We start from the raw sequence: 23,993 nt of genomic DNA, 5'->3' as shown, positions 1-23,993 counted from the left end.
GAATACCGATTACACACAAAACTTGTGACACGTGTAGGGTAAATGAACATGCCTTGACAGTCGTTCACCATGCAAACAGTGCTGCATATGGGGATTGATATGACGTTATAACCGACATGGATGAGTGACGTTATAACTGGGTGACGTTATATCCGGTGACGTTATATCCGAGGTTAAAATAGTCTTGGAAAGAAGGAATTGAGCCGGGACCGGTGTTTGGGTGACGATATAACGGGGTGACGTTATATCCGGCGACGTTATAAACGAAGTAGACTGTATGTGTTTGTTTGTTTGCTTAACGCCCAGCCGACCACGAAGGGCGGTGCTGCTTTGACATATAACGTGCGCCACACACAAGACAGAAGTCACAGCACAGGCTTCATGTCTCACCCAGTCACATTATTCTGACACCGGACCAACCAGTCCTAGCACTAACCCCTTAATGCCAGACGCCAGGCGGAGCAGCCACTAGATTGCCAATTTTAAAGTCTTAGGTAGTATGACCCGACCGGAATTCGAACCCACGACCTCCAGATCACGGGGCGGACGCCTTACCACTAGGCCAACTGCCTGCCGGTCTATGTGCGTATGAGTGTTTTGTGTGTATGAGATTTGTGCGAGTCAGTGTGTGTGCATGTGCATGCGTATGTACATGTGTGTGTGTGTGGGTGTGTCTGTATAAGAGAGAAAGAGAGAGTGGGTGTGTGTCTGTGCGTGTGTGTAAGTTTATGTGTGTGTATGTCCGTCTGTCTTTATGTGCGTATGGGGGGGTGTTGTGTGTATGAAGTGTGTGCGAGAGTGTGTACGTGTGTAACTTGGTGTGTGTGTGTGTGTTTGAGAGAGAGGTTTGTCTTTCGCTGGGGTATGCAGTGCCTTGGCGTTGCACTTCTACTTAATTATTATAAGGTGTAAAACAATAACAGATGTTTCCGAGATAAAGAATTTGTGAACAAAAACTGAATGTTTAAAACCAGACATTTATTGTAGCCATAAACCAACCACGTTTCTAAAATCAGCCCAGTGAAAAAATTAGATGCATGTTAATTGTTATAGAGAACAGGGGGCCGGCTTCTTTGATCTTGTGCGGTTTTACTTTTAGTGCATTTTTTGTACTACCTCTTTTGCTTGCACACACACACACAGGCACATTTTAGAAGAATTTTAATGTTCAACCTGTCAAGTGAAACATGATATAAACTTGTGTACAGAATATTCTGCACAAAAACCAAGTATACACAAAGCTTGCCCTCTCTTTTTTATCTTAAGATAATTGTTCTTCAACATAATTCCAACAAACAGCACCTTTAAATATAAATGCTTTCAGAAAATAGTAGAAAAAGCAATACATACAGCTCCACCAAAACCAGGGTTACATTATTGCAAGTCAAACAATGCAAAAACTGCACATGTGTAATAAAGACAGTAGTACATTATTACCCCTGCAAGGTAAAAAGATTTTCAGACAATCTCCAAGTGTGAAAATCCACGAAGATTGGAGAGCTCAAGAAAAAGAAAAGAAGTAACTTGCAACTACAACAAAAATGTGTGCAAGCTTTTAGAAACAGATAACCTGTCAAAGATTCACAGGTTAAAACACTTCTTTTTTTCTTGATGTATGCTGTGTCAAAGAGCATAGCACCCACCCTGTCAAACTACATGTAATTTCAAAACCTAGCGGCTTTTGAGAGAGAGAGAGAGAACCCAAAAGGCATATGCTCAAAACGTATCACAAGTACAGATGGGAATATAGGTTTCTGTTTAGCTGTAAGTACAATCCTTTTTTCCTCAAGTAAAAAATCTAATGCTTCAGGAGGGTGGGTAGGTTTTTAGGACTTGGTTACCCAATCTTTAACAAACATAGGGCACGAATATGAAACTGCTCTGTACCTACAACTAACTAGCCAGTAATTATCAATTAAATGCCACAAACGAACAGATGCAAACCAAATAAACACTATGGATAAAAAGTGCGTAATTCAGGGGTGGGACTCGAGCTCTTGATGAAAAACGAGGAAATCCTAGGGGGGTTCGGGGGCATGCTCCCCTGAATTTTTTTTTAAATGGTACATTTCTTTCTTTCTTTTTTTGGTGTTTAACGTCGTTTTCAACCGTTCAAGGTTATATCGCGATGGGGAACGGGGGGGATAGAGCTACTTGTTAATTGTTTCTTGTTCACAAAAGCACTAATCAAACAAGAAGAGCAAACGCTCGATCGAGTCACTTTCGCAGTTCTGAATATTATATGAGGCATCAGATGGACAGGAAGAAATTGCTATTCACAACACAATGAGTCACGTTCACATAAAATTTGAGCCCGGTCACTTTTATAGTTTCCGAGAAAAGCCCAACGTTAAGTTGTGTGTTGCCGAACAGAAAAGGCTAGTTATCTCCCTTGTTTTTCTGATAACGTTCGTAAAAGGCTACAGATGTAAATACTTTGATGTAAAGAATAATCCTACAAAGTTTCAATCACATCCGATGAACTTTGTCAAAGATATAAAATGTCTAATTTTTCCTTTGACGCTGACCTGTGACCTTGAAAAGGGTCAAAGGTCAACGAAACCATCGTTAAAGTGTAGAGGTCATTGGAGGTCACGACTAAACAAAATATGAGCCCGATCGCTTTGATAGTTTCCGAGAAAAGATATAAAATGTCTAATTTTTCCTTTGACGCTGACCTGTGACCTTGAAAAAGGTCAAAGGTCAACGAAACCATCGTTAAAGTGTAGAGGTCATTGGAGGTCACGACTAAACAAAATATGAGCCCGATCGCTTTGATAGTTTCCGAGAAAAGATATAAAATGTCTAATTTTTCCTTTGACGCTGACCTGTGACCTTGAAAAAGGTCAAAGGTCAACGAAACCATCGTTAAAGTGTAGAGGTCATTGGAGGTCACGACTAAACAAAATATGAGCCCGATCGCTTTGATAGTTTCCGAGAAAAGTCCAACGTTAAGGTGGTGTCTACGGACGGCCGGCCGGCCGGCCGGACAGACTAACACTGACCGATTACATAGAGTCACTTTTTCTCAAGTGACTCAAAAATTGCTCCAGGGGCTTGCAACGTAGTACAATATATGACCTTACTGGGAGAATGCAAGTTTCCAGTACAAAGGACTTAACATAAATGGTATATCTGTGCAATCTGGTGCATTCTGAGACTAAAATTCAACTCGTTTGGATCAGGTAAAAAAGACATTCTCCCCCCCTCCCCCCCCCCCCCCCCCCCCTCCAAAAAAACCCAACACTTTCACACAAACAAAACACACTTTCACACAACAATGGTAACATTGTAATGGTGCATGTTTACGTAATGAACCATGTATTCATAATCCAATATTGGCAATAGTATGATCCAAGTGACGCCCCAATGCATTAAAGCTCAAAAATACTATTAGTTATCAGGAGTTTTCAGTCAGCACAATTTAACTCTTGTTTGTTTGTTTGTTTATTTGTTGCTTAACGTCCAGCCGACTACGCAGAGCCATATCAGGACGAGGAAGGGGGGGATGAAGGGGGCCACTTGTCAAGCGATTCCTGTTTACAAATGCACTAACCCATTACTTGTGTCCCAGCAGGCTTTAGTAAAACTAAATTAATACCTACTGGAAGATTACCAGTTTCCAGTATGTTAAAATAGGCTTAACCTATCTACTGCTGGACTTACATCAGAACACTAACAGATTAAACTATACATGAATCGCGAGACAAGCGGCAAGAGAAGAGATTTTTGGAAAAAATACAGGTGAATGAGCAAGAAGGCAGAAAAAGGAAAAGAATTCATGAAGAAAAAGAGAGCATGACAGGAAAGAGGAACCAAAAATCTACCTAACAGCAAACTAGAAAGCTCCTGCGGTTCCAAAAACAGGAGGGGCCTTTAATTTCATAACCGCAGTGCCCCACTGCGGGAACAATTTAACTCTCAAGCCTCCAGTGTTCTGTTCCATCTTCACTTCTCTCCATATCATTCAGTCAAGTTATAGATACTGTGATGAAATGGGATGCGGAAAAATAGATTACCCCAGCGGAATTCGTAAGTTGTGTCCGCGGAAAAGTCCCACCCCTGGTAATTGTATTGCTATGAAATGTCAAAATCATCTTGTGCCAATCAGAAAGTGAAGTAATTCAATGATTTATTTTGGGGCTCTAGAAACTCTTCGCCCACAAAACAAAACATACATGGCATCTGCTGTTTTGATTAAGGTTCGACCACTCCTGATACAATACATTTTGAACTGAACTGTCATTTATACAATTAAGGGCGATACTAAATCCCATCAGCCTATAACATTTGTCACTGTGCACATGGAAAGTAATGATTATCTCCAATGTCAAAACTGAAGTGTGCAATTGAGGCTTACAATAAAATTTCAGAACAATAAATGCAATCAGTGGAAAACAGACATTTTTTAATAACAATAATTAAAAAAAAACACATACAGATTTATTTATTACAAGTAACCATACACATTCATACACACTTGTCACTTCAACAAGCCCGAGAAGCTTCTTCTAAAGACTGTTGTATACAAAATTGTACACATCCAAACTTAAAATCAAATTATGGCAGTATTGAAAGATAAATAAAAAAAAAAAGGAAGCTTCCTCATAAATATCTTGGATTTTTTGTCTTCTTTTAACAAAAAAAAACAACCCCACCTCAATGCCAGATAGAGGTGTTGCATTCTGTCAAGGATCCTGAAGCTGACCATTTTTACAGCTTATTAATCCATGACCCTCCCACTTCCCAGTCTACATACACTACTGCATATAGTCACAAAAGAGTTAAACAGTGGCAGTTGAAATGCACAGAGATTACTGGGCCAGTCTCTGTCGGAGAACATTCTCCAGTTTGATAGCATCAGCACCAAATTTCCTGATTCCTTCAGAAAGTTTGTCGTTTGCCATTTCATCCTCGTTCATTTCCCAGCGGAACAATTTCTCATCAACAGCAACCTTTTCGAGGTCACACTTGGCTGCTTTTTGCTTGTCCAGGTGAACTTCAACAGTATCTGTAGACTGAGACAGCTTTTCCAACAGGGCAGGGCTGAAATATTGATGAAAATGTATTGTTACTAAACTCATGATCATTCAGTTCAAATGGCAAGCCGAAGCCTAGAGGTAGAGGGATTGAATGTTTTTGTTTGAAAGACAAATATGTATGAAAGTATGTAAAATTTCAAAGCTCTATCTCAAAAAACGGAGCAAATAAGAATTTTCCATTTTTTGACCCAAACTTGATCCAGCCATAGATTTGGGTCATATTACATGCTATTCAGGTTGCGAGTTCGACCCTGGGTCAGGGCGTTAGCAATTTTCTCCCCCCTTTCCTAACCTAGGTGGTGGGTTCAAGTGCTAGTCTTTCGGATGAGACGAAAAACCGAGGTCCCTTCGTGTACACTACATTGGGGTGTGCACGTTAAAGATCCCACGATTGACAAAAGGGTCTTTCCTGGCAAAATTGTATAGGCATAGATAAAAATGTCCACCAAAATACCCATGTGACTTGGAATAATAGGCCGTGAAAAGTAGGATATGCGCCGAAATGGCTGCCGATGTGAAAGCGTGATGTATTCTGTAAAAAAAAATTCCATCTCACACGGCATAAATAAATCCCTGCGCCTTGAATATGTGCGCGATATAAATTGCAAACAAACAAAAATAAATAAATAAAAAATAAATAAATAAATCCCTGCGTTTAGAACTGTACCCACGGAATAAGCGCGATATAAGCCTCATATTGATTGATTGATTGATTGAGACTTGGTCGTGTGACAGACGTTTTCTTCCACACGAGATTATGTTGATGTCTAATGAAGCCAGACATCAGCTAATCGAGTGTGGAAGAAAACTCTGTCACACGACCAAGTCAGCAACAGAGGAGAGAACAAACAGGTTTTGCGTACTAACGCTTGACAAGGCTATATAGCCACATCAGCCATTGTGGAGAGATCTACATATTTGACGTATGCATGGGTGAAAGCTATGAAAATCAAATTGACTGAACATTTTTTGAGGCAGGGGTCCAGGGGCCGCCCAGGCCCTGGCGGGGTACGGGGCAGGGCCCCGTTAGGGGGTCCAGGGGGGCAACGCCCCCCGGCCGAAAACGAATTTTTGCATTATACATTGTGATTTTGTGGCCTTTCCTGGCAAAAAAATACACTTTTTGTCACTATCATGCAGGTCAAAAAAATACCTTCAGATTCTAATGATATGGTAAAAAGGGTAAACAAAATCAAAACAATTCACAGAAGTAATCATTTTTCTTTTGTATCTTTTCACACTTGCATCTTCCAACACAACGACACAATGGATAACAATTAACATTGACAACAGCCAATTACTAAATGAAATAGAAACTGAACAACTGAACAACTGAAATAAAAGTTCGAAATATTTAATTATAAGAAGCAAACATTGCCAGACAGGCATTGAAATAAATGATGAAACAGAATGTCACACATGCAAACAGCATGATGTAGCACTGCACAACTGAGTAGCAACTAAGCAGTAGCATCTCTTATAGTGCAAAGTTCTCAAGGAAAAGCACTTGAGTTTCAAGCACCAAACTTATCACACACAGTTTTAGTTTCATGAACTCCACCATCGCCTTTGTTGGCTAGACCAGCATCAATAAGATCTGTCCATGCGTTTTCCGCAGAAATCATGTCACCACTTCGTAATGCCTGCCAAAACGCGAGAACTTTTTTTTTTTATCGTGATGCAGAGCGAATCCGAAAGCGAAGAAACCTCACCTACGGGGTTTACCGCATAGCAGTTCGAAAATGCGTTCCGCTTAAAAATAAAAAAAAATAAAAAAAATATTTTTTTTTTTTTTTTTAATAAAAATTGCGGATTGACGGAATTTCCGTCAGACTTATTTTCAGATTGACGGATTTCAGTCAATTGACGGGCTACTTTCACCCATGCGTATGTGACCAAAAAACTATGAATGACGTCTCGTTATGTGCGAATGACGTCACAGTCACCGTCACAGTCTGTATGTTTTGAAGCCTCACATTCTTTATGACGTTTTTCTGTGTCTGCATGCGCGTGATGACTGTTCTTTTTGGTATGTTTGTCTCTCTGTACACAACTCTGTCCTTCTAAATTCAGACTCACAGGCCTCATGAGCGATCCACTTCCCAAGGGCAGCTAAATTCGCGTATGGAAACAATACTGTCGTCTGGGATGACGTTCGCAGTATTCTCAGTGTTGAAGAATTTGTTAAAGAGAAGAAACGATAACAGCGGGAGAAATGAAGGCCATGTGTGCATTTTTGGGTATTTGGAGGGACATTGTGAGTTTGATTCTGTTATTGTCATACTCGGAAACGTGTAACATAAAATCTTGCACACGTTTGCTTTAGTAGTGGTGAAGAAGGAAAGTGTGAGACATACAGACCTGCCAACCCTTGTGAAGCCTCAAGTGTAGCAATTTAGATTTAATTTTTTTTAAATACTCAGTGTACATGTAGTAAATGGTGTTTTATTGTAGCATTTTCCAAAATGTAATCCCACATCCGCATCTATGCCATCTTGCACAAGAATAGACATGTTTAATAAAGTTTCATTAGAATGCAGGAACATAAAATGCCCATTAGAGAGTATCTGCAGTGCCACTTTTCGGTATAGACAATGTTTTATGGTTCATTTTGTGCCCGCTACACAGAGTGAGAAGCAGAAATGAGTACCAGGACTCACAAAAAAAGGGGAACTGTTGCATGCTTGTGATTATTTGTTCAAGTGTAGTAATTTAAAGCTTGGCGTAACATGATGGTAATTGGTCTTAAAACACAAGGCAGTTGGCAGCTCTGCAGAGATCTGAAGGTCATCAAACCCTGGGAGTGTGTACAATTTCAAAGCTCTAGTTTCTAAAATGTGCAAGAAATTAATACCTTTTTTTTTTTTAATGACCCCTACTCGACTCGATTACTCAGGGGAGTCAAAAAAAGTGAATATGGGGTTGCACAGTGTCATGTAGCAAATGATGAACAACACGAAAGAGATAGGCTTTAGTTCTTCTCGTCTGAATTGTCCCAAAATGATGATCAATGAGATGAGGAAAATAATAATGATGATGCTATGGACTTCCATTATGGTTTGACACTATGTTGACAGGGCAGGGCTCTACACTTACTATATCCTTGCGTCAACCAGGCCCAAGAACTTCTGTGCCTGCGGTAGCAACCTAGGCACCCTCAAAGTCGCATTCGTGAAGTGAATGACACTCAGTTGCGTGGACCCAGTCTTCCCATTGGCACCATAGCACTTCCAGTCTGGGTATAGCAGCCGGCCATAGCCGAAAAAACCCACATGACTGATGGGATTCGAACTAACGACCTTCCAGCCTGATGCGCTAACCACTGTGCCACAGTCTGGGCCTGTCTCTTGTCCTTATCTTAATGCCTCTATTCTAGTTCTTCTACGATTCATTAAATGTAAAACTTTAAGTTAACTGCACTGTGCACACTAACATCTAATTTCATTTACCATATCATTCTGACAACGAATAAGCGGACATTTTGTATGCATTCGCTTGTAAAGGTAAACACAATTATTTTCACAGACAGATATAAAGGTTCCCATGCTTGCAAGCGCCTGCATACAGGCATGTGTATCTGCATTCACATACACACACCTGTTTCATCACAAAGAGATTCATGAAAAGGACTCTGCTCTTTATATGGCAAAGAAGTGTAAACTTACGAGATAGTAAGGAGGTCACAGCCAGACAGTCCCATAATTTGCCCAGTATTGCGGAAAGAGGCCCCCATCACCACTGTCTTGAACCCAAACTTCTTGTAGTAGTTGAAGATCTTGGTCACGCTGCGGACACCTGCATTAAAAGGGATATACATGTACCACAATCAGACAGCAGTATCCGAACACTGGTTGCATCACCAATCTGAAAAAAAACCAACCTGGTTTAAGTGGTAACAAACATGAACCCTGGCTCTCTGGGAACTTGACCTCAGTTACAGCAGCAGGTTTAACACAGGCTAAAAACAACATGGATGTTCAGTTTACAGGAGGGAAGACTTTAAAGCAAATGTGAACAAGTAGGTCTGACCTTTCATACTTTTTGTTCCCAGCATTTTCAGACACAGAAGTAGTGATGAATTGCCAATCAACTTAAAATCAGAATCCTAAGGGACACCTTAAACTACACACAGAAAACATATTACAAAGCTTTCCTAACCTGGGTCCTCCAAAGGTTCAAAGGACTTCTTGTCGGTGTTCTTAACAAACCAGTCGAAGATGCGACCAACAAATGGGGAGATCAGTGTTGCCCCTGCTTCAGCGCATGCCACAGCCTATACAAACAATACACAGCACTTGTGTCAGCAAATTCATCTCTTCCCATCCACTCCAAAGAGTGATACTCACTGACACACTTATGGGTTCATTTTATAGAGGGAAATATGTTCAACCAGAATCTCGATCAGCAGCTTCTTTCTCACATGATGTGGATTGAGTGCCACTTTCTGCTGCACACCGCCTCCAAACAATAATTTGTGGAGAGCAACCTTTTTCTCCCTCTAAAAACAGAGAATGACTGATTATATGATGTGGAAAAAAGCCCACTTGTACACTTGTATAAAATGAGTGCATGTGGGACTTACAGCCCTAATGCAGAAAGAAGAAGACAAAAGAAGAAGATGACTTTTTTGCGAGATTAAATAAAGTAAAATATGAGCATTATTTGCTCCAACCATGAGCTGAGCACAAGATGACTATGGCGTTGTAACACACACCTGATAAAAGTTGAAGATGAGCGTCATGTTACAGTGAATTCCATATTTGGACTCCAGCTCTCTGAAAAAAACCCCAAAGGTAACAATGAACTGCTACGCACTAAATTCACAAGCCAAAACAAATCTGACTAAGAGCAAAAATGTAATCCAAACTCACAAAGACCCAAATGGACACACATTCAGGGATAGAAATCGAAAATCTTAAAAGTAAATTTTCATTTGATAAATATACTTACCCAAATCTCATAAATAGCATTTTACTTTAATTGAGTGCTAAAACGTTGAACACGCTTCCCTGGTTCACTAAGGGAAGCTACTCCCCCCAAAAAAACATCACGTAACCATGGTCACCAGACCACGTGATCTATGAGGGTAAGCTCCCCTTGAAGCCACGTGACACGCGGCCGCCATATTGCTTATCACTTCTTGACAAGCCTGAGCAACTTATAGCAGGGTAGGTGGGAGGGTATTTGGTATGAGATTTGGGTAAGTATATTTATCAAATGAAAATTTACTTTTAACTCTTACCAGTTCGCTCCCTTACCCATCGTAAGTTTCCCCCCCCCCCCCCTGTAGTTTTCCACTGACCAATTATCCAATTATCAACAAAAAAAATTGGTTATTTTACATTGGATGGGTTGGACAGTGGATAAACACAAAGTTATTTTGCCAAAAAACAAAGGATTTTTTATTTTATTTTTTTTCCCAAAGTCTGGGGTCGCGCAAAAAAATAGGGTCGGTCGGGATACCGTAACAGACTATTTTTTTTGTTTTTTGCCTTAGGCATGCGTATGTCATGAAACGTCCAACTTTGAAATTTGGGTGGGGGTATTCAGGTGACAATAACTTTTTTGTTTATCAGCAAAACTCAATAAAACTTTGCTATGTTATGTAAAATGAATGCCAAAATAGACTAGTTAGCAGCATATCTAAAATAAACTGAACACAAAAAAAATGTCTTCTTTGTGTTTGTCACGTGTTCCAAAAAATGGGCGTACAAATTTCAACAAAAATCATGTTGTCACCCCCATAACCTTTTTTACTTTTAAAGATAGCACAATTCTCTTTGCAAATATGAAAAGCTTATTCATTTTCCTTTCATTTGATATATAACTTTCTATATTTCATTTAGAATATGACCCCAGATAGCCACTCGGCAAGTAGGCACCAACAGCACTGTAAAATATGCCCTAAAACCCCCGAACTGGTAAGAGTTAAAATTTTTGATGACATATTACTTACGCCAAATCTCATAAATAGCAGAATGCTACTAAAGGAGGAGGGATTACTCAACCTAGGATCTAGGTAGAGCTTGCCCGGCAACTACCACTGCTGGTAGAACGCTGCAACCGTCAGGACGGGAACCCGCCACGTCTCGCAGGGAGAAGTTCAGAAAGATGTCGTCTGACTTCCAATATGCAGCTCCAAGGACCTCGGAGAGCCGTCTGGCCTTCAGGACAGCAAGTGAAGAGGCCCATGCACGAGTTTCATGCGTCCTAAACGAAGAGAGAGGCAGGACATACTGAGTCGCCCCCCCCCCACCTTCTTTTTGCTGCCACCACACATAAGCCTGTTTGATGAGGGTGGAAGCCCATTTAGCCAATGTTGACTTTGCAATATCTTTGCCTCGAGTAGTGTTTGTGGAAATAAAGAATAGCTTCTGATTGCTGGATCTGATGGGGTTCGTGCGAGACAAATAAACATTGAAAGCACAGACAGGGCAGTTAACAAGATCAGGATCCCCAGGGGCTAAAATGTCAGACAGTGGAGGGATCGTAATAACGGGAGACTGCTGATCAGGTCTTTGATTTTTAGCCACGAAGTCTGGTTTAAAATATAAAATTTCAAGAATAAATTTTGATTTAATTAATATACTTACCAACTCACATAGATAGCAATAACTTCGTTTGGTTGCTAAGACATTGAAGCACTCTTACATGGTAACATGGGGAGATAACTCTAAAACAAAAACCATATGCCATATAAGGCATGGTCCGTGGTGGTTATCTCCCCTACCGGTGCCCTGCGCATGCGCAGGATGTATACCGGTGATACTCATTCCGTTCTGAAACATATACCCCTTCATACAATTTGCGGGGCAGGCTGGGAGGGAATTCGATATGTGAGTTGGTAAGTATATTAATTAAATCAAAATTTATTCTTGAAATTTTATATTAAATTACATATTCTTACTCAACTCACATAGATAGCAGATTGCTAATATAGGTGGTGGGTAAATTTACTCACAGTTAACATCTTGCAAGTATCTGGCCTGCAGCTACAATAGCTGGCAGACCGAAAGTACTGAACTGCCGGGCACCAGATACGTCCCGTAGGTAAACATATTAAAAGGCATCTTCTGATGTCTAGAAGATGTGTACTATAATAGCGGGTACTTAAAATATCCCGCAGATAGGAACTCATGACTACGTTCTTGCACGTTCAATGAGCTGCATTTATGACTTATGTAAGTCTCTCAGAATTGAGAACAGGTAAAGAAGAGGCCCACACTCTGACTTCTTGAGTCTGTGCTGCCTGAAGAGGGAGGACTGACTGCCCCCTCCCCCCCTTTTCTTGCCACCACTGTAGGCATGCCTAATCAATGTGGCAGACCATCTAGCTAAGGTTGACTTCACTAAGTCATTGCCTCTACAAGAGTTGATGGAAATGAAACAAAAACCTTTGTTCTGATGATCTAAACGGATTAGCGCGAGTTAGAAATATATTTAAAACTCGAAATGTTCAATAGGCTAATATGACTCTAACAGAGCCAAAATATTGCAAAGTGGATTGAATTGTATTATCGGAGCTGGCTCCTCAGGTTTCTGATTATTTGCCAGAAATTTGAATTAAACCTAAGCGCTATAGATCAGTCTTTCTCCAAAGAGATGTCTATAGCGAAACCAGATAGAAAATGCCCCTACTCCCACTTCTTTCGGAAGCTACTAGAGTAAGTATGACCGCTTCCCGTGTTTAGATTGACTTGACTTACTTGACTTATTCCTGTGGACTCCCTGTGGAGCATAGGGCCGCAACAACTCCTCGCCAACGCACCCGGTTCTGGGCAGCTCCTTTGTGTTTAGATTAGTAAGGCTAATTTTGTCAAGGATTAAACAATATGATCTCAAAAGCTCCAAAACTAGGAGCAAATCCCAAGTCGGGACTGGAGATTTGTTTTCAGCCAACCAAAGGGAGGCTCCCTTAGTCACGCTGGCTATAAAGAGCCCAAGTGAAAAAATTTTGCGACCTAGCTGTTTCAGTGCAACTGATATCGCGTAACGTCTTAAAACAGAGACGTGGGAGAAAATTCGGAAAGCCGGAATAGGTGGTTCGCCACCTGCAATGAACGGAGAGAAGTGGAGTTCTTTCCGTTAATATTACGCCATTTGTTCCAAGCCAGTCAATGTGACATGAAAACTAAGACGCTGAACCCTTATGGGATCTCTAGACCAAATCCAGAGTTGAGGCAGAAGCCCCTGAGCGTCTCAATGATTCCCGTACAGTAGACACCCGTGTGGCTCGAGTGTAAAAAACGGCGCCCTCTTGCCAGCCTTAAGAGCCTTAAGGGCTGGCAACCAAGAAGAATGGGCCCCTAATGTGCGACCGACAGGCCGCTCAAAGTAAAATCGAGAGTATTATCCGGGAACGGGGAGACGAACATTTAGCAGAAGGTGATAGTACCGAGAGGCCAAACAACTTCTATCAGCGGCTTCTCCAAATTCACCAGAAGGAGTAGAAGCGCGTAGTGAGATAGAGTCCAATCCGTGTGGACATACTTGTCCGACTGACTTAGAGAGTCTGCCAAGTCATAGAGCCTCTCAGAAAGGTACTTCACTGCTAAAAAGATCTCGTGGTGGTAACACCACATCAAAATCTCGCATGCTCGATGTGGCAACGATATGAGCGAGATGCCCCCCCTTGCTTATTGAGAAAAAAGGCTACTGTGGTGTTGTCTGATTGAAACAACACATGTTCTCGCCTGACAAGGGGAAAGAATTCCACAAGAGACAGAAGAACTGCTTCGCTGGTGGAGATAGAATCAATGGGAACGCCTTGCCTGAGCAAAGGTGTGAGAATCCAATGATTGGTTGTGTCTGTGAACCAGACGAGAAAAGACACTAACATGATCCAGCTCTTTGTTTGATTGCTTAGAATCAAAATAAAATGTAGCCACTTACGATCTATTTTGTGTATCCAAAGGTGGAAGTGAACATCGGCACGATCTTTGTAAGTGACCCAAGAAAGGACCTCAATAAAGTGGTAGTCCTAATCCCCCTCCAGCCGCTGTGGTAAAACACAAAGGCAGAAAGAAGAGTGAAGCCAAGCACTAAGACTCCAGTTGACATAACTGTCAATAGTATGAATGAAAACGTGCTATTGTTCAGACACGGGATTCAGAAAAAGTGATAATTAAGGAAAAAGAAGGTGGGGGTCGCAGAAGGCCCCCAGAAGCTGAAGGTTTTTAGTGTTTTAGACACACAAAAATGGCCCTGAAATGCATATTTCAGCTTAATCATAGAGCTTCTTATACCCCAAAATTTTCTCAGCGGATTTGCACGAATCTCAAGAATGATCCCTGGAGCCTAAAAATGTACGGAATTCCGTAAATTTACGGAAGAATCCCATGTCTGATTGTTTGTCCACTGAACCCGACCGCTAAGACGCCCCGAGGGGATAAAGCGGTGGGTATTTGGCAAAGCGCCATGCCGGGAAGATAAAAGCCAAGCTGAGAAAGGCCAGCTTAGCGCTTTTCTTTGATAAGACAGGCCGAGGGCCTTTCTTTGCTGTGAGCTTCTCTTTGTTAGAGAAGAGTCCGCGTGCAAAGAAGAGGATTCGAAAGAACCCTCGAGCAAGGAAGAGATTTAAGTCTCACCGACAAAACAATACTGTCGGCCGAGGCCTTTTCCCAGGTGAACAGCAAAGCTAAATCATTTATATATGTGTCCCGACAGAACACAAAGGCATCCCGTGAGTACGTAACCGCACAAGCGAAAGAACGAATCAAAGTCTTGATCAAAGACGATAATAGAAAGAAGCGCGGCCACAATCTTCTACAGCCAGGAGATAATTGTTCTTACAAACAGACAGTTTCTCCTTGCTATAAACATTAAGATGTATGATCGTCAAGTCCGGTGCAACCGGGAGCGGTTCCGTTGTAAGAAGAAAAGAACCAACAAAGTTCTTAGGCTTGGTGTAACCGAGGCCTACGGATAGCGCTCAGCGCGTGATGCGTTACTTGCGCGGGTGACGCAAGCGAAAGCGACACCGCCTCGTTGTCCACAAAGGAAGTTGTGACAAAGGAGAATCATTTGGTAAAACTTCCAAAATTTCAAATGCCCCCGAGGGAGGATCTAAGAACTTAAAGTTCGAAAATTTCCTGAAATAAGGTTCAAACCAGCTGAATGTGACGCAAGCCACAGCAAACCTGAAGCAGGAGCCTCCCCATATGATGCCGACAAAGGCAGAGGTGGGGCAAAAGATCGTTTGAGAAAACTTTCATAAGTTGAAAAACCACCAAAGAAGACTCTAAAAACTTAAAGTTCGCAGATTGTTCCTGAGAAGGAGCAAAATCAGCCAAAGCTGATGGTGAAGTAACGGCAGATGACTATGCTACTGCTAACCCCTCAGGGAAACAGTGCGTATTAACCTCTGCTGCTAGTGCCAAAACGATGGCAGCTTCCTGTTCAGTAGTATCCCAACGATCGTTGAAAGGATGAGAACCGGAAACCAATCCCGGCAAGGCAACATCTGCCGAAACCGGAAAAGGTTGGGGAAAACAAATTTCCGGAAGCCAGAACTCCGCGAACGGATGTACCATCCACCTGCCTTGTGCCAGCCACAAAGCTGGGAGAGGAAGCGGATGCAGCCCGTGGAAAGGCAAAGGAAGCCGCAAAAGCGGAACCGGAAGCCAAAGACTGATGATTGCCGACTGCCAACACCAAAGTGTTAACGGCGGAAGGCAAAACCATCCTGCTACCGGAAGCGACAGTCGCCGAAGCCATCTTGCCTAATGGCAAGGCAAAGGAAGAAATCAAAGGTCTGCCAGTGCTAGCGAGACGAAGCTTCCGGTTGGTGGTCGCAGAATGATGATCCACACGACCAGGAGCAGCAAGCCAGGGCTGAGCCTCTGCAGGAGCGTCCCCATGAGCCGATAACAGCGGAAGAGGAACATCGCTCTGATAAACTTTCGCAAGCTGATAAGCCACAGCAGGTGACTCTAAAAACTTGAAGTTCTCAGCCCGTTCCTGAGAAGAAGCGAAATCAGCAAAAGCTGATGGAGGAGGAGCAGCTGAAGTGGTTGCCGCAGACACCCCTTCCGAGAAGTAGTGTGCAGTAACCTCCGCTGCCAAAGCCAACAAATGATGCAGCTTAGCCGGAAGCCGGCGAGGAGCTTCCTCATCTGCATCTGACGCTTCTTCTTCCATATCCTGCTCATCCCCAACAGAAGCATCATAACGATCGTCTGAAGGATGTCCAGCAGAACCGAAATCCGATGAGGCAACTTGAGCCGAAACCGGAAGTGGCTGTGAAAAATTTCCGGAAACCGGAACTCCGTGGAGGGGACCACCATCCGCCTGCCCCATGTCAGCTGTAAGGCTGGGAAAGGAAGCGGATGTAGCCTGAGAAACGGCAGCGGAAGCCGCAAAAGCGGAACCGGAAGCCACAGGCTGGTGAATGCCTGCCGCCGACAGCGAAGTGCTACCAGCAGAAGGCAAACCCCTCCTACCACCGGAAACCGCCCCGACCGAAACGGAGGAAGCGGAACCAGCAGAGGACTGTATAGCATGAGGATCAACCAGCCCCCGATGGGAACCGGAAGACACCGTAGTCTGTCTACCGGAAGCCGCCCCGACCGAAACGGAGAGAGCGGAACCAGCAGACACATGCCCTTCACACCCCATGCCCAGGACCGAAACGGAGCCAGGTTGGTTTGTGGAAAGAACCTTACGGTCGGTGTGCACTTCCGCCGAAACGGAAACCGACGTCAAAGGTTTGTGTACTTCGCCAAGAACACCCGAAGGTGCTGGTGTCCGAGACCCAGACAAAAAATTGTCAAAAGATGAGTCTGACACTTCCAACACCGTCGTTGGACCTGCGACCACGCCAGCGGACGTGACCGTCGCAGTCGGTTCGGAGCGAACCTGCGCAAGCGAATGAACATTTACAACACCCGAAAGAAGAGGCAAAGCAGCACGCGAGGCTATTTGCCTTTCCGACGAGATCAAAAACATGCACCTCTGTCTTAAAAGACGATAAGATCGTCAGCAAATCGGCTTTAGTCAAAGCTAAATCAGCGCTAGGCGCTTGAACTTTCTTGGAAGAAGCCGAAACAGACGAGGTAGGTTTGTCAATCGAAACCGAAAACAATTCATCATTCGCCGGGTTGAAAACGTAAACAGAAACGTTATCGCTCGGTGAAATTTTCTGAGTACGAGACGCAGTGGTAGTAGCCACCTTAACTTTAGATTTGGTCGCATTGCCTGACAGAGAACTGGGAGAGCAAGCCTGTCTGGTCGAACTCCGAGCTTTCTCTCTCTCCTTATCTTAAGGTTTGTCTGCCATTTTGTATGACAAAATTGAACCAAAACACAAGTTGCAACACGCTCCAAAAGTTAAGTCAAACGCGTCTCGATAATAAAAATGAAAGCTCTCACCCAATACTTGAAGTAGAGATGAGATAACAACAGCGTTACCAAGATTCGATGGTCTGTCACCACCGTGAAGACCAATAGCTTTAAATCAAAGCCAGAGTACAACAGCACGTCTTGCTCCGTGCGTTGAAGAAAAAGGAATGAGTATCACCGGTATACATCCTGCGCATGCGCACGGCACCGGTAGGGGAGATAACCACCACGGACCATGCCTTATATGGCATATGGTTTTTGTTTTAGAGTTATCTCCCCATGTTACCATGTAAGAGTGCTTCAATGTCTTAGCAACCAAACGAAGTTATTGCTATCTATGTGAGTTGAGTAAGAATATGTAATTTAATTAAGAGATATGGAACCTTGATTGAATAGAAATGTCTTTTTGTAAGCCGGATAGAGCATGCACTTCGCTACCTCTTCTGGCCGTAGCTAGTAAAAGTAACATGAGTGTCTTGCGAGTTAGGTTTGGGAGCTTCGCAGAATGCAAAGGTTCAAAGTCCGATGATCGAAGAAACTCAAGGATAAGGAAGAGATCCCATGCAGGGACTGGTATCTTAGACTTACAATGGGTACATCCTGTGTGATCCAGTCCATCTGCAGCCACTGACTGGTCGTGTGATGGAACCATCCTTGAATCGACACCGACATCTGCCATCCTTGGGAAGCCGGATGCCAAGCCAAGAGAGCTGCCTGGAAAGGGCGCTTGTGCACCCTTCCCAGGGTAACAAGCTTGGCCATGGACTCCATTTGTCCCAAAATGGATGCAAGGAGCCTCACTGGCACTCTTTGCTGTTTGTCCAGACTCCGAATCGAATCTTGGAGCTTGGTCACTCTCCTGAGAGAAGGCCGAACCGTCCAAGCCACGGTGTCGAATCTCATGCCCAGATAGGTGAATACCTGGGCAGGGGAGAGATCCGACTTGGCCTGATTGATCGCAAAGCCCATGTCTAGAGTTAGACGCAGGACGAGGTGAGTATGAGACAGGCAAAGTTCCTGATCCTGAGCCAGTCGTCCAAGTACGCCCGAAGATCCATGGTGCGAGCGACAGACCGAAGGGCAGGGCCCTGAACTGATAAGCTTTGTCTCCCCATCGGAAACGCAGCCACTTTTTGTCCATGTGGTGAATGAGAATATGAAAATATGCGTCTGTTAAGTCTATAGACGTGACCCAATCGCCTGGGCGAAGGGCGTCCCTGACCGTCGCTGGAGTTTCCATTGTGAATCTGATCTCTCTCAAAAAAGCGTTCAGGGGGGATAGGTCCAGCACTGGACGCCACCCCCCTGATGCCTTGGGGACCACGAAAATCCGACCATAAAAGCCCGGGGAGGAATGATCGATCACTTCTTCCACGGCTTGTTTCTGCAATAACGCCAGAATCTTGGTGTTGATAACCGTGACCGATTCTTTGTTGGCAGGAAATGAAAACTGGGGTAGAACTCTGGTAAGAGGCGCTTTGCCCTCTTGCCAGAGCAGCCGGAACCCCGATCTGATTATCCCCACGATCTATTGACTGGGTACATTCTGTATCCAGCAACCGAGAGCCCGAGACGGGCAGCCTGCCATCACAGGGATGGAGGCTGTAGGGATAAGCTGATCGGGGATGCATCATTGGGGGTTGGGCTTGCGCCCAGACCCCCGAGACTTGCCGAAGGAGAGCTTCTTAATATGGATAAGGAGCGCTCCTTCCGCGGCCTCTAGCAGAACCAGAATGTTGTTGTTTGAAGCCGCCTTTAGCCGAAGAGGCCATGGGGGCAGACGAACCAGATTGTTTGGTATTAGGTTGACTAGCAGAGCGTTGCGTAAACTTCGCAAACTCCAAGTCTTTCGCTTCTTGTGTCTCTTTGTGCAATTCATCAAGGGACAAAGGACCCAGTAGAGCATCCTCTGTAAACGGATAGGTGCTCAGAGAGTCAATCGTTCTACGATCGTGCAGTCGAGACTCAGAGAGGAAATTATCTCTCCGGGTAAAGACTGCGTGAGCGTAGAGCTTGGCCGAGGAAGACATTTGTTGTGCTGACACCTTCGCCAGCGCAGACAAAAGAGAGGCCACATCCTGCTCGCTTGCGTCGTTTCTGAACTCAAAAGGTTCAAGAGAAGAGGTAAGCGAACGAGACAGAGATCACAACAAAGCCTCAGACAAGAGACGCAAGTTCCAGCGATGACCTTCCTGCTTCCTCCAATCCAAGCAGAGCTGATTCGGAGTAAGCAAAGGTCTTATCCTTTAAAAGGATCAAACCAAAGAGACTCAATCGCCGGAGTCACCGGAAGTGGTGCTCTTGGCAATGCGAAAGTCTGAATCAAACCGCGAGAGTTGTGTCTTAAAACCAATTTCTTGTGAGAAGAGTGGCGAAACACAGAGGCCTGTTGTTCCGTGGCAAGCCATGGCTCCGCTGAAGGAGCTGGACCGTGCGCCACAAGCAAAGGAACTGGCCGGAGAGGCATGCTACTATCCTGAGGTGGGTTAGCAGCTAACACCTTCGCCATCTCTTAGGCTACCGACGGGGATTCGCAAAATCGAAAACCCGGGGAAGCAGGCTGCGATGGCATGAAATCATCAATCGCTGTCTTCGGTGGAGCGGTAGCATCAACTGCTGCGACCACTCCTTCCGGAAAATATCTCGAAGTCACCTCCGCTGCCAAAGCAATGGAAAGGTGAAACTTCGCCGGTAACGGAAACTTTCCTCTTCGTCCGGAACGGAAGTAGTACTTCCGTACACCGAAGAAGCATCCTGCGCGGCAGCGCAGTCTTCCAGTAGGAAACCGTGTCCAGTACGGCAAGCGTCAATGTCAACGGTAACCGGAAAAGAGTGAGGCGTCCACCGGAAGTGTAAGCCTCTCCTGACATCTGGTCAATGCCGTCTTCATGTTCCGCAAGCGGAAGTGAAGATGCCTGTGCAGTCGAAGAAACGTGATACGGTTCACGATCTTGACGCACTCCCCGTGGGGATGGCACAAGTAACGCCCTCCAGTCGGAAGGAAGTTCCCGCTGTTAGGTGCACTTGAGAGTCACGTTCACCACCCACTGCCGCGGAACGGCAGCTGGCTACTTGTGCTCGACCAGCCATACCTTGTCGGTTAGGGAAACCGGAAGACAGGTCCTTGCACGGTAACAGCAACTCGTCAAGACCAGAAGTCGGAACACCATCTAGAACGTCGGCCGACGTAACAGTGGCAGATGGAAATCCCCGTCGGTAGCCTAAGAGATGGCTAAGGTGTTAGCTGCTAACCCACCTCAGGATAGTAGCATGCCTCTCCGGCCAGTTCCTTTGCTTGTGGCGCACGGTCCAGCTCCTGACTGGAAGCTCGCCTTTCCTCCACAAAAATGTTCTTCAACTGACCCGCAAAAGTCTGAACAATTTCTAACATCTGCTCATTGTCTAAAGGAGCGTTGCTAGCAGAATTCTGTTAAGTTCAGGAGGTGGAGAAACCACCGGTGAAAAAGTAGGCGGATCAATGACTACGTTAAATGTAGCCGAAGTGGCTGGGTCAACAACTTGCACAGTAGGCTTAGGTTTAGGTTTCTTTTTCGACCGCTTAGGTGTAACAGGCTCCACGTGCGTTGAGCTGCACTTCTTTGCGTCTTTAACAAACATGTTGACCACCGGAAAAGTTCTAGAAATACAACTTCTAAAACCGAAAATTCCCTAGCCTAGAAACGAAAGCAGGAAAGATCTCACCCATGAGTAAGGACGAAGAGAAAACCAGGGAAAATTCAGCCAACCAAGGCTGAAAAGGGCAACAAAAGCCCGGAGCGTGAGTCCAAGTACGTCTGAGCAGCTCAGGCGTGGGAAGAGAAGTGATAAGCAATATGGCGTGTCACGTGGCTTCAAGGGGAGCTTACCCTCATAGATCACGTGGTCTGGTGACCATGGTTACGTGATGTTTTTTTGGGGGGAGTAGCTTCCCTTAGTGAACCAGGGAAGCGTGTTCAACGTTTTAGCACTCAACTAAAGTAAAATGCTATTTATGAGATTTGGCGTAAGTAATATGTAATTTAATACAAGTTTACTACAACAGATTTCACACATATATACTGCAACAAAATGCAGTCACTTAAATCAGTTACACGACACTGTCAGCCACACCTCACTCTCCCACATGCAACCAAACATATATACAACTTCCCATCACCCTCAGCCTCCTCCCCATCCAATCAATCGTCTTAGCCCCCTTCCCCTTTTAATCATCACCACCACCACCAACATGCACATGCCCTTGGCTGAATATGTAATCATCCCCCCTCCCACACACACATCTTAAAGACACTGCATGACCTACCTGGCTGCCTGGATCCCTTCCCAAGTGGAGGAGAGTTTGATGAGAATTCTCTCCTTGCTAATTCCCTCAGCCTTGTACATCTCGATTAGCTGTTTTGCTTTCTTCACCATGCCTTCCTTGTCAAAGGACAGCCTGTCACAACATCAAACAAGTTGTGTGAAGCGAAATCATTACATTTAGTCAATCTGTTGAACTCACAGAATGAAACTGAATGTACTGTATGTTTGTTACTCCAAGACTAATACTAATAGGCAGAGAAAGTGCTGGCATGCCGGCTAGCCGAAGACCAAGACGGGTCACGCTCGTCTCCGTGAAGCATACAAATATATAGTACCTAACAAATCTATTTTCTTTAATTGTGAGCACATTTTAGAGTAAACATAACTATATATAAATTGATTCAGAATTTGATGAAATGCAATCCCATAGTCCAGACTGAGTCAAAGATTGCTCGACATTTATTAAAACAAACCTGGGGATATCATTTGGAAGAACTTGTGTGTAAAGTTTCATGATCATCTGCCCAGTAGTTTTCTAGGCATCACTCTACACAGAAACACACGTACACCACAACCACTGTCTCCATTCCCAGTCTATATATTAAAACATTCAGTCAAAACTTGACTAAATGTAAAAAGAAGATATACAGCTACACAGGAGTACTAAAAGTAAAACAGTAAAAGGAAGTTACAAATAAGGAAAATGCAAGTAAAAAGGAGCATATAATGATATATATGATTATGAAAAAACCTATCAGGGTTCGCACAGCATTTTCACTTTGACAAGGACCTTTAAAGACTCTCATGAGAAAAATTAAGACAACTTTCAACAACGAAGTATACTCACTTACAAGCGGTCACGCATTATTAAAACAAGAAGAGCAAACGCTCGATCGAGTCACTTTCGCAGTTCTGAATATTATATGAGGCATCAGATGGACAGGAAGAAATTGCTATTCACAACACAATACAGATGTAAATAATTTGATGTAAAGAATAATCCTATAAAGTTTGAATCAAATCCGATGAATAGTTTCAGAGATATGATATTTCCATTTTTTCCTTCAAGACATACCTGTGACCTTGAAAAAGGTCAAAGGTCACCAAAGCAGACGTCAAAGTGTAGAGGTCACTGGGAGTCACGTTCACATAAAATTTGAGCCCGGTCACTTTTATAGTTTCCGAGAAAAGCCCAACGTTAAGTTGTGTGTTGCCGAACAGAAAAGGCTAGTTATCTCCCTTGTTTTTCTGATAACGTTCGTAAAAGGCTACAGATGTAAATACTTTGATGTAAAGAATAATCCTACAAAGTTTCAATCACATCCGATGAACTTTGTCAAAGATATAAAATGTCTAATTTTTCCTTTGACGCTGACCTGTGACCTTGAAAAAGGTCAAAGGTCAACGAAACCATCGTTAAAGTGTAGAGGTCATTGGAGGTCACGACTAAACAAAATATGAGCCGGATCGCTTTGATAGTTTCCGAGAAAAGTCCAACGTTAAGGTGGTGTCTACGGACGGCCGGCCGGACGGCCGGCCGGACAGACTAACACTGACCGATTACATAGAGTCACTTTTTCTCAAGTGACTCAAAAACCAGTTAAACTTTTATTTTTCTGCTCTTGCCAGGACTAGCCGATTGTACATCGTCATTCCAGCATGTACAGGAAAGTCACTGTAGGAAAGTCCGTTTTTTAATTTCCTTTTATTGCCTCAAAATTATATAACTATACCACTAATCACACACAGAACCAAGAAAGCACATACCAAGTTTACACACATCACACACAGTGAGTGACAAACTACAAACACAGAGGTTTTCCACTCTGCTCATGATCATGCGATCAACATCTGCATCTTTAGTAGCAATGGCATAATACAAGAAATATGCACGATTGCAAAAGAAAAAGGTTTTTTTTTACTGACATGCAAGGTTTTTTAATCTTGCATTTTTCATCACAAAGTATTTAAGACATACACTTTCAGAAAGAATGTATTTCAGTCACACAGCAGTTTTTACAAACTTTTACAAACCTAGGTCAATTTTTGAGTCACTTGAGAAAAAGTGACTCTATGTAATCGGTCAGTGTTAGTCTGTCCGGCCGGCCGTCCGTAGACACCACCTTAACGTTGGACTTTTCTCGGAAACTATCAAAGCGATCGGGCTCATATTTTGTTTAGTCGTGACCTCCAATGACCTCTACACTTTAACGATGGTTTCGTTGACCTTTGACCTTTTTCAAGGTCACAGGTCAGCGTCAAAGGAAAAATTAGACATTTTATATCTTTGACAAAGTTCATCGGATGTGA

General features: G+C 43.6%; 1 protein-coding gene across 2 annotated transcripts in view; it reads right to left on the bottom strand.

The window, feature by feature from the left end:
* Positions 1 to 3,431: 3,431 nt before the first annotated feature.
* LOC138960797 (transaldolase-like) overlaps positions 3,432 to 23,993 on the bottom strand; it is a 54,252-nt gene continuing 33,690 nt past the window's right edge. For both annotated transcript variants that reach the window (XM_070332452.1, XM_070332451.1), the window contains exons 4-8: positions 21,685 to 21,816; positions 9,757 to 9,817; positions 9,201 to 9,315; positions 8,708 to 8,837; positions 3,432 to 5,046 (exon numbers count right to left, since the gene is read on the bottom strand). In XM_070332452.1, coding sequence (XP_070188553.1) covers positions 4,815 to 5,046; positions 8,708 to 8,837; positions 9,201 to 9,315; positions 9,757 to 9,817; positions 21,685 to 21,816 — 670 coding nt within the window. In that variant the 3' untranslated portion in view covers positions 3,432 to 4,814. The remainder of the gene's footprint in view (positions 5,047 to 8,707; positions 8,838 to 9,200; positions 9,316 to 9,756; positions 9,818 to 21,684; positions 21,817 to 23,993) is intronic.

Source organism: Littorina saxatilis, linkage group LG3, assembly GCF_037325665.1.
Source record: "Littorina saxatilis isolate snail1 linkage group LG3, US_GU_Lsax_2.0, whole genome shotgun sequence".
Classification (NCBI taxonomy): domain Eukaryota; kingdom Metazoa; phylum Mollusca; class Gastropoda; order Littorinimorpha; family Littorinidae; genus Littorina; species Littorina saxatilis.
Note: the sequence above shows the minus strand (reverse complement) of the source record. Positions and strands in the feature narration are given on the sequence as shown.